The sequence below is a fragment of the Gopherus flavomarginatus genome, chromosome 1 (assembly GCF_025201925.1).
Source record: "Gopherus flavomarginatus isolate rGopFla2 chromosome 1, rGopFla2.mat.asm, whole genome shotgun sequence".
Lineage (NCBI taxonomy): Eukaryota > Metazoa > Chordata > Testudines > Testudinidae > Gopherus > Gopherus flavomarginatus.
This window is the reverse complement of record NC_066617.1, coordinates 323,642,593-323,658,107: the sequence shown is the minus strand read 5'-3', so window position 1 is coordinate 323,658,107 and position 15,515 is coordinate 323,642,593. Positions and strand designations below refer to the sequence as shown.

General features: G+C 41.8%; 2 protein-coding genes across 4 annotated transcripts in view; one reads left to right on the top strand and one right to left on the bottom strand.

Annotated features, from left to right (window-relative positions):
* The window catches only part of N4BP2L2 (NEDD4 binding protein 2 like 2), a 479,674-nt gene that overhangs the window by 276,423 nt on the left and 187,736 nt on the right, over positions 1-15,515 (bottom strand). The gene's annotated exons all lie outside the window — the stretch shown is intronic.
* The window catches only part of PDS5B (PDS5 cohesin associated factor B), a 265,724-nt gene that overhangs the window by 140,471 nt on the left and 109,738 nt on the right, over positions 1-15,515 (top strand). For all 3 annotated transcript variants that reach the window (XM_050937113.1, XM_050937114.1, XM_050937115.1), the window contains 5 exons: positions 176-270; positions 1,700-1,845; positions 9,216-9,367; positions 10,179-10,292; positions 12,224-12,305. In XM_050937113.1, coding sequence (XP_050793070.1) covers positions 176-270; positions 1,700-1,845; positions 9,216-9,367; positions 10,179-10,292; positions 12,224-12,305 — 589 coding nt within the window. The remainder of the gene's footprint in view (positions 1-175; positions 271-1,699; positions 1,846-9,215; positions 9,368-10,178; positions 10,293-12,223; positions 12,306-15,515) is intronic.

Below are 15,515 nucleotides of genomic sequence, written 5' to 3'. Positions count from 1 at the left end.
GGTGTTACCCTTACGTGAAAATGTGAGTGTGTCTCTCTGAGTTTAAGATCAATCTTGGACTATCGCTGTTTCAGTGCTTTGTATATAGAAATTGGCACAGTGCTTTGGAAATGAAATAAAATAATGTTATACATGCATCTTAATTTATTAAATACAGTGTTTGTTCCTAAAACAGGTTTAATGATATCCATGTACCTATTCGGCTTGAATGTGTGAAATTTGCTAGCCACTGCCTTATGAACCATCCAGATCTAGCAAAAGATTTAACAGGTACCTGTTTTTTTATTAATATTCTTCAAGATTTTTTATCTTGTTCTCAGGGGTAATAGTAGAATTAGTAGAACCAGGTATCTGGTTACTATTGTGGCTTTGCAACATTTGTGAAAAATGCGGTTTTGAAATATGCTGGTTAAGTGGATTTTTAGAGTGAATGAAATATGAAAAAGCAGATAAATATGAGCAAAGATGAATTTAAGATTTTGGACCAGATTATTCTTGTATTTTCAGTAATTAATAACTGCCTAATCACCACTGCCTCCATGATCTTCACAGAATATAGTATGAAGTGTTTCAGATAAGCAGAGCAAAATAACACAAATATAGCTGAGGAAATCATTCACCTAAAATGTCAGGGTGTTTGTTTAGTAAAAGATTGAAAATAAAGGTTAATTGTATTCCTTCTGTTGTCCTGGAAGTGTGGTTGAGTTGGCTTTTGCCTGCTTTCATGTCTGATACTAGACTTTCTGGCTTACACTGTGGAACGCTTTGAGATATGGAGGAGAATAGTGGATTTGTATTGTCTTTTTTTCCCTTGTATTAAGTTTGTGTCATTGAAAAATATATTTAAGTTCCAACCTTTATAACTATAGATGAGAACTTTTTTGACTACTGTGTCATTATTCAGTAAACTTTAAAACTGTTTCCGTTACTGTGTCCTCTAGGTGAATTCTTTTAGAAAATATTGCTTTAGCCAAATTATACTTTAAAAAAAAAAAAAAAAAAAAAAAAAAAGGCAAAACCACACAAACACCCTGGTAGGAATAGCTTTCAAATTTCAAAGCCTCTTTAAATGCAAGTCAGGACTTCATTATTTCTGGATGTTGTCTTTTGCACTGTGGCTTGCTGCCAGTAATATTAATGGTTATTGTTTGCGATGATCAACTCATTTTTCTTTGATCACTGAGCAGTCAGTGATCAAGGTGCAATGACTTCTCGTCACCTATCAGTTTTGTACAAATTTGATTAAATGACTGTACTGGCAAAAAGGTTATGTATTTTATTACTGATTCTGAGCTTTCCCTCCCCACTTGTATTGTTGCTTTTTAAATATTGGTGATCAGCCAGAGGAAATAGTTACCAGTTAGGGATACCCTGTAGTCTGGGAAAGAAAATCTTAATCTCTCTATCTGAATGAATTAACTATTATCAAAAATAAACTTTTAATTATAGATGAGAGCTGAGAGACTACTAGTGGAATAATTGTTAGATATACTGTATTCTAAGTAAAAAAAAATTTTTTTTGCTAAATAAGTGGCAGTTCATCTAACCTTATGATGAATTCAGTAACTTTATACTTGATGTTTGAAATAGTGTAAAATGTGGCTGACTTTAGTCATATTTCTTTAAGCAGTGTCTAGGGAATTAAACACAGTTAACACTGCATAAATATTTCATTTTAATTATAGTATTTTTCTTTCAGAATACCTTAAAGTAAGGTCACATGACCCTGAAGAAGCCATTAGGCATGATGTTATTGTATCCATAGTTACCGCTGCTAAAAAAGATCTTTTGCTTGTTAATGATCACCTACTTAATTTTGTAAGAGAGAGAACACTGGACAAACGGGTAAGACATATAGATTAGTTCTAATAGTGATTAATCATGTTCGTCTCAAATACCTTGTACTAAATTCAGAGTTTTGTTTTTAGATAAGAAATAACCTTCCTTTTTAAAGACACCCAAATTAAAAACTTTAATTTGAACGGATTATAAAAACTATTAAATAATACAAAAACATTTGCTGTTGATAGTTTAAAGTTAATTCATCTCAAATTTCCAGTTTTTAAAATATTTTGAAGTCTAATGGTAAAAAAAATGTTAAAACCAAAGAGAAAAATAACTTGTCATTGAAAGATTTTTGATGAAATATCTGGTAACACCATGGTATGCGTCTTTGTCAAAAACAGGTAGACGACAAACTACATTGTTTGGAGTATTGCATCATAGTGTAATAGAGTGTTCACTTGAGTCCACTTTCTTCTCTTCCTCCTAGGGCAGGGGTGGCCAACCTGAGCCTGAGAAGGAGCCAGAATTTACCAATGTACATTGCCAAATAGTCTCAGTAATATGTCAGCAGCCCCATATCAGCTCCCCCTGCTCCCAGCGCCTCCCACTCACCAGCAGACCTGCTGATCAGCACCTCCCCCTTCCTCCCTGCACCTCCTGATCAGCTGTTTTGTGGCATGCAGGAGCCTCTGGGGAGGGGGAGAAGTGCTCAGGGCAGGGAGTGGGAAGAGGTGGAGAGGGGGCAGGGCCTGTGGCAGAGCCAAGGGTTGAGCAGTGAGCACACCCTGGCACATTGGAAAGTTGGCACCTGTAGCTCCAGCCTTGGAGTTGCTGCTTATACAAGGGACCGCATATTAACTTCGGAAGAGCTGCATGTGGCTCTGGTTGGCCACTCCTGTCCTAGAGCATGGGAGAATGGGTGTCATTCATTCAGCTTTGAGAAATATCCCTTCTTCTTCAAGCGCATGCTCATGTGTATTCCACAGTAGGTGTGCGTGCTTGACACGTGCACTGGTGCTGGAAGTTTTTCCCTTAGCAGTACCTGTAGGGGGGAGCACCGCTGTGACCCCTGGATTGGTGCCTCTGTATCGCGCTGTAAGAGGAGCTGTACATGCCCCTCACCCTCAATTCCTTCTTGCTGCCAGTGAAGGTAGTCGGAACGTTGCGCTCCAGCTTTGCTGTAGCTCTCCTATTAGCCTTAGTAGTACTTGTCTTCTCCAGTAGTTGGATAACTTCTTCAGTTAGTTACCTGGTGCAGGGCATGCCCCATGCCCCAGGCTTCAATTCATCTGACTCCTGTAGCAGTTCTAAGCCAAGAAGCAACCTTGCACACTCAGTGTCTCAGCTAATTGGGCAAGACACACGTTACAGACCGCTGTAAAATCTGTAGATTTTTCAAGCCTTGAACTAAACGAGAGAGGGATGTCCGGCTGCACGCCTTGCTAATGGAGTCTGCGTTGGTCCCGGCACCGGCAACCCATCCGCACACGGCACTGGGCACCGCGTCCTTGGTGCGGAGCCACCAGCCGGCACTGCTCACCTGCTAAGAAGCAGGGACTCAGCAGTGCTGACAAAAAGACAGAGGTGAGGCCGGACCTGAGTTGGGCAGCCCACGATCCACCTGGGGACTCAGACCTCTGATTCGCGCTGAGTGGAGTAGCCCAGTCCTGTCAGCACATTCCTCTCCCGCGGTGAGAATGCCATTGTCGCCGGAGGCTGCACAGGCCATGTGTGACATTCTCTCCCTTCCGGTGCCAGGTGTGCCGCTTGAGACAGGTGCCCGGTCCCAAGGGAAGCTGCCGTTGGGAGCACACAAGCCCTCCCGGGCAGGACAGAGTCCCCGCTCCGAGGACCGTGTGCTGCCCCGTTCGACAAGGTCTTCACTTAGCTCGCGTCAGCCCTCCACTCTGCTCAGAGTGGCTGACTCACCCGCGCGGGATGACTGCGAGAGCAGTACCTCCAACGAGGACCACTCCTCGTTGTCGAGGTCCAGATCTCAAGGTCAGCACCAACACGACCATAGATGCTCCCGCCACTCTTACGACACCGTGCTGTAATGGTGACCTCTGCTTCGGCACCCAGCTGCCTGTCCCCAAGCTGCACGGCCCCTCAAGAGCAGTTTGCACTGCCCAGTACCCAAGCCAGTCGGTGGCAAGGGGCACTGTGGCAGGAGCAATGGTATCAGTGGGCACTGTGGCCACAATTGCAAGACCCTGCTCGATAGCTGGAGCGTCCCACGCCCATTCGGTATGTCCGCCGCGACAGAGTCTAAAGTCGACGGGTACGTAGCAGGCGATACCAGGCCTGGATTCGGTCTTGGGGATCGAACCACTGGCACCTCCCGATGCCCTGGGAGCTGGACCGGCCCCCTTGCCGGAGGAGACCATAGTGGCCTCTCCACCCGCTCTACAGGAGGACTTGAAGGCTCATCAAGAGCTCATCAAGCGGGTGGCCTCAAATCTCCAACTCCAGGCTGAGGAGTTGGAGGAGCCAGCAGACACCCTTTTCAATCTACTGTCCTCCTCGGCACCAGACCATGTGGCCCTACCTCTCCACCAAGGAGAAGCCAACATATTGACTGCTCTATGGCAAACCCCAACTTCCCTGGCACCTATCTCCAAAAAAGCAGAGAGAAAGTACTTTGTCCCGGCTAAGGGACACGAGTACCTGTACTCCCACCCAGCACCCAACTCCTTAATGGCAGAGTCAGTCAACCACTGGGAATGCCACGGTCAGCTTGTGCCCACCCCCACGGACAAAGACACCAGGAGACTGGATTCTTTTTGCAGGAAGGTTTATTCTTCCACGAGCTTCCAGCTCAGGGTGGCCAACCACCAAGCCCTGTTGAGCCACTATGAATTTAACTTATGGGGGTCTCTGCCGAAGTTCGAGCCTCTTCTCCTGGAGCAGGACAGAAAGGAGTTCAAGGCTCTGGTTGAGGAAGCGGCGGCAGCAGCAGCAAAAGCAGCCCTCCAGGCCTCCTCGGACACAGCTGATACGGCAGCCCATTCAGTGGCCTCGGCCATATCTATGCCTAGGGTGTCCTGGCTTCTTCTGTCTGGTCTGTCTGCAACGTCCCAGTCCTTGATGCAGGACCTTCCCTTCGATGGGAAAGCGCTGTTTGCGGACCAAACCAACCTCTGCCTGCATGGAATGAAAGACTCCCGCACCACCCTGCAAACTCTGGGTCTATATGTCCCACCAGCAAAGGACAAACCTAGGCTGCAGACCTTAGCGCCTCCCGCTAGGGCAGATATGAGCCCCGGCCTAAGAGACAGAGGGAACAGAGACACAGGTCCCAGTGTTGTCCTGCTCGGCCCCGCGAAGGGCAAGAAGCAGGGGAAGAGTCGATTTTGACTCTTTGCGGGGGGCCACTGGGCCTGTTGCCACGGAAGCCCCCCAGTTAATAAAGTTTGTATTCTGACACCATTTATCTGCATTCCGAGTGGAGTGGTCCCATATAACGTCAGACCAGTGGGTCCTCAGCAATGGTCATGATCCCGAAGGCAAAAGGTGGGTTCTGGCCCATCCTGGACCTACGGAATCTCAACAGGTTTATGGTGTCTCACAAGTTCCACATGGTATCCCTGACTTCCATCATTCCCTCCCTAGACCCGGGGGATTGGTTCGTGTCCCTGGACCTCCAGGATGCGAATTTCTGCATCCATGTTTTCGAGGATCACAGGTGCTTCTTCCGCTTCCTGGTAGGGCGGAACCATTACCAGTTCGTGGTCCTTCCTTTTGGCTTTTCCACGGCCCCCAGGGTTTTTACCTAATGCGTGACAGTGGTGGCAGCCCACCTCCGGAGGAATGGACTGCAAATTTTCCTTACCTGAATGATTGGCTCCTCAAGGGCAACTCCCGGTCTCAGGTACAGGCCCAGATGCAATACTTGCTGTCCACATGAACAGGTCTGGGCCTAGTGGTGAACGAGGCCACGTCCATATTAGTACTGGTCCAGTGCATGCACTTCATAGGGGTTCTGCTGGACTCCATGGAGGCCACAGCCTCTCTTCTCTGGGACAGGTTTGAGACACTCAAAAGTCTCATAGCCTCGGTCATGACCTTCCCTGTGACCATGGCAAGAGTGTGCCTTCAAATCCTAGGTCACATGGCAGCATGCACTTCCATGGTGCGGCATGCCAGCTCAGAGTGAGGCCCCTCCTGCTCTGGTTAACCTCCCAGTATTCTCAGTCCAGGGACAGCCTAGACAAGGTTGTCCTGATACCACCCAACGTAGCGGCTACTCTGCAGTGATGGTCCCTCCTGAGCAACATGCTGAACGGGTTTCCCTTCCGAGAAGCCCCTCCCTCACTAGACCTGGTGTTGGATGCCTCGGACCTGGGCTGCGGAGCCCATATAGGGAACATTCAAACCCAAGGCAGATGGTTGACCTTGGAATTGTCCCTCCACATAAATGTCGGGGAGTTCAGGGCAGTATGCCTGGCTTGTATAGCGTTCAGTTTGCACCTTTGCGGGAGGGCTGACAGAGTCCTCACAAACAACACAGCCGCGATGTATTACATCAACAGGCAGGGGGGCACAAGTTCCTTGGCCCTGTGCATGGAAGCCCTGGACCTATGGGAGTTTTGCATAGCCCATGATACCTCCCTGCAGGCCTTCCACTTACCTGGCACGCACAATGTGTGAGCCAATCACTTCAGCAGAGCATTTTCCCACCAATACGAGTGATCACTCCACTGGGAGGTCACCCGACAGCTCCTCTGAGAGTAGGGAGCTCGGTGGGTCGACCTTTTTGCTACTGCCCAGAACTGACGCTGCCCCCAGTTCTGCTCCAGGGCAGGGGCAGAAAGGGAGACGATCTCAGATGCATTCCTCCTGCGGTGGTCAGGCCAACTGTTCTATGCCTTTTCACTGTTCCCACTGATAGGCAAGGTCCTGCAAAAAGAAAAGACAGACAGGTCGAGGGTTATCCTCATAGCCCCGGATTGGGCCCGCCAACATTGGTACGGGATCCTCCTGCAACTTCTAGTGGCCCCCCCGCGGAGGCTGCCGCTCTGCCTGGATCTCCTCTCTCAGGAGAGTGGATGCCTTCTCCACCTCAACCTGGCCACGCTTCACATGACACTGTTTTGCTCCATGGTTAAACGAGGAGAGAAAGTGTTTGGAGGATGTCAGACGAATTCTGCTGGAGAGCAGAAAGCTGTCCACACGACGGACCTACCTTAACACATGGTCTAGGTTCTCTAGGTGGGCAGGGGAGCGGCGTGCCTCCCCATTATCCGCGTCCCTCCAGCTCATTCTCAATGACCTCCTGTCCCTTAGGACCCAAGGACTAGCTCCTGCCTCCGTCAGGATACATTTAGTGGCCTTTTCAGCCTTCCACCCTCTGGTGCAGGATCACTTGGTTTTCTCCCTTCTGATGACCTCCCGCTTTTTAAAGGGCCTAGATTGTGCGTTCCCACACACCAGAGCCCCGGTCCTGCAATGGGATCTGAATCTAGTGCTATCTTGCCTAACAGGTCCTCCATTTGAACCCTGGGCCATTGTTCCTGGTCCCACCTGTCATGGAAAGTGGCATTGCTTTGCCCAAACCCTGCATTTCTCCTGAAGATGGTCCCCACCTTCCATATGAATCAGGACATTTTCCTTCCAGTACTCTGTCCTAAGCCTCATTCCTCCAACACTAGACGTACGTAGAGCGCTGGCCTTTTACTTGGACCGAACCAGGCCATTCGGGAAATCCTCACAGCTGTTCGTTGCGTTGGCCAAGCGTATGAGGGCACAGCCACTTTTCACCCAGCGGCTTTCCTGCTGGATCACCTTGTGCATGTGCACGTGTTGCAACTTGGTAGGGGCTCCCCCGCCACCTATCGTGAAGGCGCATTCTACGAGAGCTCAAGTCTCGTCGGCCGCCTATGTAGCCCACGTCCCTATCCAGGACATATGTAGGGCTGCCACATGGTCCTCTGTCCACACTTTTTCCTCTCACTGTGCGATCGTCTCCTAAGCATGGGATGACACCGGGTTTGGTAGGGTGGTACTCCCTCCCAGAAACCTTTAAACTCCTACCCACCTCCATCAGATATAGCTTGGAGTCACCTACTGTGGAATACATATGAGCAGTTACTCTAAGAAGAAAGGACAGTTATCTGTTATGTAACTGGTGTTCTTCAAGATGTGTTGCTCAGGTGTATTCCACATCCTGCCCTCCTTCCCTTCTGTTGGAGTTGTCTGAAACAAAGGGACCGAGGGTCGGGGGAGTGCGCATTTCCCCTTATAACGCGATATAGAGGCACCACTTCAGGGGTCGCAGTGGTCCTCCCCCCTACGCATACTGCTAAGGGAAAAACTTCCAGCACCGGTGCACGTGGCGAGCACGCACACCTACAGTGGAATACACCTGAGCAACACATCTCAAAGAAGGCCAATTATGGAACAGGTAACTGTCCTATTTTAAATATCATGTTACCATTGTGTAGTCATTATCCTTCCAGCTGAAGAAAGCTTGGCAGGATTCCCTTTGGAGAAATTATTGGTGGTCCTTTATACTTAGATGGAATAGTCACTGCTAAACACTGAGGCATTCTCTTGCTCTAGGACTTGAATATCCTGTTTCTGTAATGCTCTGTCCCTGCCAGCTCATACCTAGAGAACAAAAATCAAAACATAATCTTGCATTGTAGTACTGTGGATTGTGTTCAGTGTAGGTCTTATAACTATTTTAATGGTATTTTCTGTATCATTTGTTGTCTTTGTTATATTAGTATTTGTAAATAAAAATGAAATCCTTCAAAGATATTGAAATATTCTTTGAAAAATGTGGAACACAGAATTCAAAATTTATTGTGGATTGAAGTGAAAAATATTCAATCATTCTCAGCTTGTCAAGTTGCTCACTTCTAGTTAGAACCTTGGAAGACTGTGATCAAATTCACTAAGTTCCAAACTTGTACATTTTTGAAATTCCAGTTAAGCATATTTCATTATTCAGTAAACTTTAAAACTGTTTTCATGTATTCTAAATAACATTAATAGCAAGCAAGCTGAGGGCAAACTTTACCAATCATTGTCATTTTCTGATTTTATTTTTCTCATTTGGTGACATGCTTTCCCCCTATGCAGCCATAAAATAATGGTAGGTATTCAGCATAGTTCCCTGAAGAAAAAATTATTTTGATATTAGAAATATTACCCATTAAAGTCCAGAGTTTCTTTGCTTACTCAGACATTAGTTTTATTCACATGCTAGCTAAGAATGATGATGAAAATGTTGGTAGTTGCAGATATAATGATAAATATAAAACTTTTTATTAAATTTAATAAAATGCAGTAAACTTTTTTTTAAACAAATTAGAATCGCTATTTTGGTTTTTTAAGGAAAAAGGAAATACTACTTTGCCAAGAGATTTTTTCTTTTAAAATTTTTTTAAATTTGTTTGTTTTAAAACTGCGATATTATTTTTTAGTGGAGAGTGAGAAAAGAAGCTATGATGGGACTTGCCCAGATATACAAGAAATATTCATTACAGTCAGAGGCGGGAAAAGAAGCTGCAAAACAAATTTCATGGATCAAGGACAAACTGCTGCATATATATTATCAAAACAGTATTGATGACCGGTAGGTCAGTTTACTAAGTTTTGAAGATTAGAGACTTGTTATATACAGGTTGCTTAGCTTTCTAACCTGAATTTATTTTCTGATTGTTAAATGATGATAAAAGAAAAAAATATATTTTATCTCGTATATATCTCTCGTGTGTGTGTGTGAGTGTGTAGGTCAATTTGTGTTCTTACTTGGACACTGCCAAGTTGTGTTCCATTTTTTTTTTAAACTCAGAAGTATTGCTTCAGTGGAGTAGAATTACTCTCATTTTTTTTCCTGTGTTTCTTACTCATCCTATGTTAGTGTTCAAAAAGTTGTTTGCTTTATTAATTTATTCTTTTGATTTATTCATTGCACATATCAACAAATTTGTGGGGACATATAAACTTTAAAAATAAGTACAATAGAATCAAACACATGCAATGTCAGATGACCCCTTACCCATGAGGTAAAAGCTTCCATCCTCTAAACTCCCTCACTTGGAAAAAGCCTACTAATTCCAGTTTTCTGATCTAAAATATTCTACTTACTTTGATTCATACCCAAATTCCAATACGCTTGAGTCTAGTAAGCATAGTCTTTTGTGTCAGACTCTGATGGTAGGATTATTATAACTTTTAGCTCTGTTCTGATCAAGTTCTACATGAGACCGTTAATAGGAATTAAGTGGCTTGCTTTCAGATTTCTCAACAGCATCTATCTTTTTGTGTATACCTACCACTGACTCTGTTATTCTGAGAATTTTTAAATGAATGTTTTAGTAATTTGAATTTAGAACCACCTTGCTGCTTTATAGTTAAAGTTCCTTCTTAATATTCTCTTTCAGATTGCTTGTTGAACGCATCTTTGCTCAATATATGGTCCCTCACAATTTGGAAACAAATGAACGAATGAAATGTTTATATTACCTTTATGCAACACTGGACTCAAATGCTGTGAAGTATGTTTCATATAATAAATGTGAATTTGAATATATTTTACATTTGCAGCACTAAGAGGTTTGACAGGGTTACTTTATAGAGAATATTTAATATAGAGATCCTATTAAACCTGTATGGAGCTGCATAGGTCTGTCTTGGGCCTCCAACTAAGTGATCTTAGGCAAGTCATCTAACATCTCTGTGCCAGAGCTGCGTCATTTGTAAAAATGATATTCCTTTGCAAAGTACTGTATTAGTACAAGGTATTAGCACTGCTTTGCATAAATGTTGGAAAAACTAGATGGTTCAGGCCATAGTGGACAAATCCTTTTAATAAATTATCAATAAACATACAGTGCTAAAATGTTATATATATCTTGTAATTCAGGGCTTGAAAAATATATGAAACACCTACTAATCAGATGACTAAACCCACTAATCATAAATAGATATGAAAGGTGTGCCCAGGAGCAAATCCCTGGTGAGAAGCAAGAGCACCGTATCCTTTATAGCTGCTGGAAATGGGGAAGTAGGGTTGCTGTTTCTGTATCATATTTGGCAGCTTGATCTCCATTATTCTACCCCACCTTCAGTATTCTGGCTGCTCAAAGGGGAGAGCGAGGAAAGTAGTCTGTTGTTCAACCCTTTCCCAAAGCACCTGTTTTTGGTAACTGCAGAGCTTGTGTCTGCTGCTGTTCATCGCTCTCCCATGCAGAAGCATGAATTTGACATGATTATTGATAGTTTCACTGCTGCTTCCAGGGTTCAGAAGCTAATCAAGAGTGTTGTTAATTTCATTGTGCTCCTGTTTGACAGTGCTGCATTACAGTAACAGTGGAGCTCTGTGCCTGCAAACTCAGGAAAAATATATTTTTTGGTTTACATTTGGTAGATTATTTTAGTCACTCTAAGGGACAGAAACATAATTATTTCCGAATGAAAGCTTTTAAGTACTGGGTAAGTTGTTGCCTAAGGCCTCCACACTTGCCATTTTGTCTTGATCTTTTAATAGTGCTGCATTGCTGTAGCATGTATTTAACTTGGTCAAGAACAATTTAAAAAAAAATTTTCTTTAGCATTACTGTAAGAACTATTACATGGTTTAAGTTGAAAAATTGTGGCACAGATGTCGTTAAAACTGTTGCAGTGAAATAAATAAATAGCTATCTTAAGAGTAGAAGGAATTGCTTTTCCAGTATTTATTTTGGGCAAAATAACAAATGACAAAAAAATCTTCATTCTGCTTTTGCTACTGTTGTTTTTCTGTAAAGGTTCATAAAGCTGTAGCAGTACGTATTTTTAAAACTATACCTTAAAAGTTTAAAAAATGCATTTTTATCAACAATGGACTGTAAAATTTGGTGATTTTTGTTTTTCAAAATGATTCTGAGATTAGAGGATTTTTAAAAATGTAAGTTATTTGCCTTTGGGGGAGGGGTTTGATTTTGTTCCTTTATATAACGTTTCTAAGATTCTTCTTACAAGTCGAGTCTGGTCTCTTCTTTGTCAAGTTGCTGCTCCTGCAAATAAAAAAAAGCATCTGATAGAAAGATACTGCTTTAAACCAATGGACTTTCAAGTGTTATCTGGTGTAACCTACCATGTTTCAAAGTATTTAGGACACCGAGCTCAGACTTGTTCAAATAAGAACTCTTTGTAGAGGAGCCCTATGGCTTGCACCACCCTTTTTAAAGGTGAAATAATCAGAAGTTAAACTCTACAGGTATACTAGCAGAACCTTTAAAATAAAGACAAGCAATTAAATGTCATACCACGGGAAACAATTTTATTTATAGTTTGAACTTGTGACTAGTTGAGCAAACCCTGGAAAATGCTCAGCATCTCAAGTTTCATTGAAGTCAATGGGAGTTGAAGTTACTTGGTATATTATAGGTTTACAGGCATGTTAATGAGTAGCAGCTTCTGTCAGTTAATTTTTTTTTCACTTCAGAGCATTGAATGAAATGTGGAAATGTCAAAATCTGCTTCGACACCAGGTAAAGGACTTGGTCGACTTAATTAAACAGCCCAAAGTAAGTTCCTTCTTGAATTATTTTGTGTGTATATCCCTTATGGCTTTACTTAAAGGGACACACTATTAATTGATGTCCAGAACCTATTACCTGTGAGCTGAAATTTGCCATGCTTACTCTGTGACAGATGTGAAATCCTTTGGAAACCCAAATAAAATTCTGACAGACTATATATGAGATAGCAAAGTGTGTGTGTGGTAGGAGAAGGTTTTTTTGTAGCTACTTTGAAAATTTAAAAAAATATGAAATAGGGTTAGAGAGATTTTGTTTGGATTTAAATACCAGTATTTAAAAGCCACATCTTGCAGGAATATATTCGGGCTGGAGAATTAGAAATTGAAACTGACCAATCTATTTCTGATGGCCAAACTGAGTAAAGTACAAGGAAATAAACAAACATTGAAAACTTTTATTTTTCATCATTAAATTATTTAATTTAACAATAAATTTAACTATTTTCCACCACAACAGTGGGTAAAAAAAAATAAAAATAAAAAGTATATTAATTATCCTGACAGTGTTCATTTTATGTTTTCTTTCTGAAAGTTGTTAGAAATTCATTTGGTTATTCCAAAGACAGACAATTTAGTTACAGTTGTTAAAAATGTATATGACAATGATAGAAAAAAATAAACATTTATTTGGAGGTAAGTGTGTTGCATATAAATATTGAATAATAAATATTGAATTATTTCTACAACTTAGTGTAAAATTCTGTAAAATCAGTGTTTTGCTTGAAACCTAACAGTATAGCAGAATTTTACACACCCACACGTACGTGTGTGTGTGTGTGTATAGAAGCCCAGTATCCTGTCATCCGAAGGGGCCAATGCCAGGTGCTTCAGAGGGTGTGAACAGGCCAATTATCGAAAGATTCATCCTCTGTTGTCCAGTCCCAGCATATGTTGAAATATGTGAATTTGTTACAAGATTTTTCTGTTAAAGCTTTGAAAATATTTCTGATTTGGGGAGACATCAGTTTCACAAAGTAAAACTTATGTTTCCCATTAATTTTTAAACGAATGGTGTATAGTGTTGAGGAAACATGAGCGATTACAACGTTTAGGTATTACAGTGCAATAAGTGTACATAGTATATACAATTGAAAGCAAAAATGTTAATATGTGGTGTTATTTTTGAGATTCTGAAGACATAACAAGAGATCCAGTTACTATTTTCTCTGAAACTATAATTGCATTCTTTCTCTGTTGCTCATGTATTTCTACATGTATCAGTATATTATCTAATATGTCCTCTCCAGTGCTGTGCCCTGCTCTTGCAAATAAATGAACATTATGATCCAATAGGTCTTTCCTGTTTCCTTACAATTATGATCTTATAGGTGGCAGGAGCCAAGTTATGTTTATGATGCAATAATTGTATAGTATGTACAGTTAAATATACATTTTTTTCTCCATTTTAAGTTGCTTTATTTAAAAAAAATTAGTTACATTCCAGTTGTAAATTCAATTATTTATTAGTACATTCATGCACACTATAATTTTTGCATGCTTGTTTCTTAATCCTTCAGTTATTTTTCATTGAGGACTAGTACTTTTTGAAATAAGACCGTTACAAGTTTGAAAAATAAACTTTGGTTTTGGGTCATTTTGTAAAATGCAAAAAGATATTTTGTAAAATTTCGCGACTGATGAAAAACATGGTTTATTTTGTTAATTGTAATCTTTCTCAAAAATAACCTGAATTTTATCAAACTTTCAAATATCCTCAATGCCTGAGAAATTTCAGTTGAAAGTGTGGTATTTTGGAAATTTATATCTACCTGAAAGTGAGTGCTTTGTCATCAATTTTAGCATCAGACTGGTGTGGCATAACACCATAATATTAAAACTGAAGTTTCAGTGAAGGCTTCCATGAACATGGTATTTTAAAAATAGTTTTGTTATGCTGCTGAAATATGTGTGTTCATATGTGGTGTTTTCATCAGTTTCATGCTCTTCTGATGTAAGAAATATTTTGTACTGGAGTGCTGTAGGCTTAGTCAGTCTCTGGAAAAAGTGCTGGAAAAAGAATTTCATACTAGGAAAAACTTCCAAATAAGCAATTCTTAATCCATTCAACTATCAAATAGTACTCATAATTTCTCTTTGTTAATGATCAAGTATTTCTCCTTATTGGCTATTCCCTAATTGCCCTTCTCTACATGCTTAACTTTTCAGATGTCACCATATGGAATTTGATATCACAATCTATAGTGTCATTAACTTGTGTTTATGACTGCAGTACCAAGGAGAAGTTAAATTGTGAAGGTGCTATTGATCTCATTAGACATATTCCTTCACTAAAATAGTAGGGTATATAGAAAAATCACAAAGCCTTTCTTTAAAAGCTATTAGGAAGCCAAATTATCAGCAAAAATAAATTGTCTTGGCATGAAACAGATGTAGATAGTTGCTTTAAGGGATGTTGTGTCATTGAATTGGTGAAGTATTTGAGTTTAAAATGTTAAACAATAAGTGCTTATCTCAGAATGGGTTAATTTCTGCTCATGTACATTCTCAGGCCAAAATAAATGGTCTGTCTCTGGCAGGTGTTGCTCTTGAAGACATGTGAACTGATCACTAGACCTTTTGACTTCTTCGAATGGACTTTCTTCCTTCTTGGAAGAGGTTTCTCATGTGGTGGTACTTAAAGAGGCTCTTCAGTTTTTTCTTGCTCCAAGATAGATGCACTCGTTTCCCTTGGGTGATCATGCCCCCATTGCAGGTGATACCATGTTATCGGTAGCAGGAACATGGTGCAGGGTCTATGCTGCTCCTTCTTCTCTTCCTTTCTCGTACTGGTCCAGTAGGTCATTCTCCTGGATTTGGGTTCCTCTCCTCTCTTGGGTCAGACAGTTGAACCTTTGGTACAATAGAGTTAGACAGAGAAGAGGCTCCTACCTCTAGCAGATCAGCCTTTATTCTTCTTCGCCCTAGGCTCCTGTTCATGAGGATGAGCAGACTCCATCTGTTTCTGTCAGTATGGCTTCAGAATGTTCTGTCTCTTGCAAGGGTGTGGGGATGGAAGGCTGACCTGTCTTTCAGGTTACTGGTTCTATACCTCTGTGTGGTGATTCTCCTTTCTTCTCCTAGTTTGAACAGGCACATAAAAAGTGTCTGGATCTTGCCTTGCAAAAAGACATTACACCGAAGTACCATTTGATGATTTGTTCATTTGTACAAGGCCTGTACTCATACATTTGGAAGA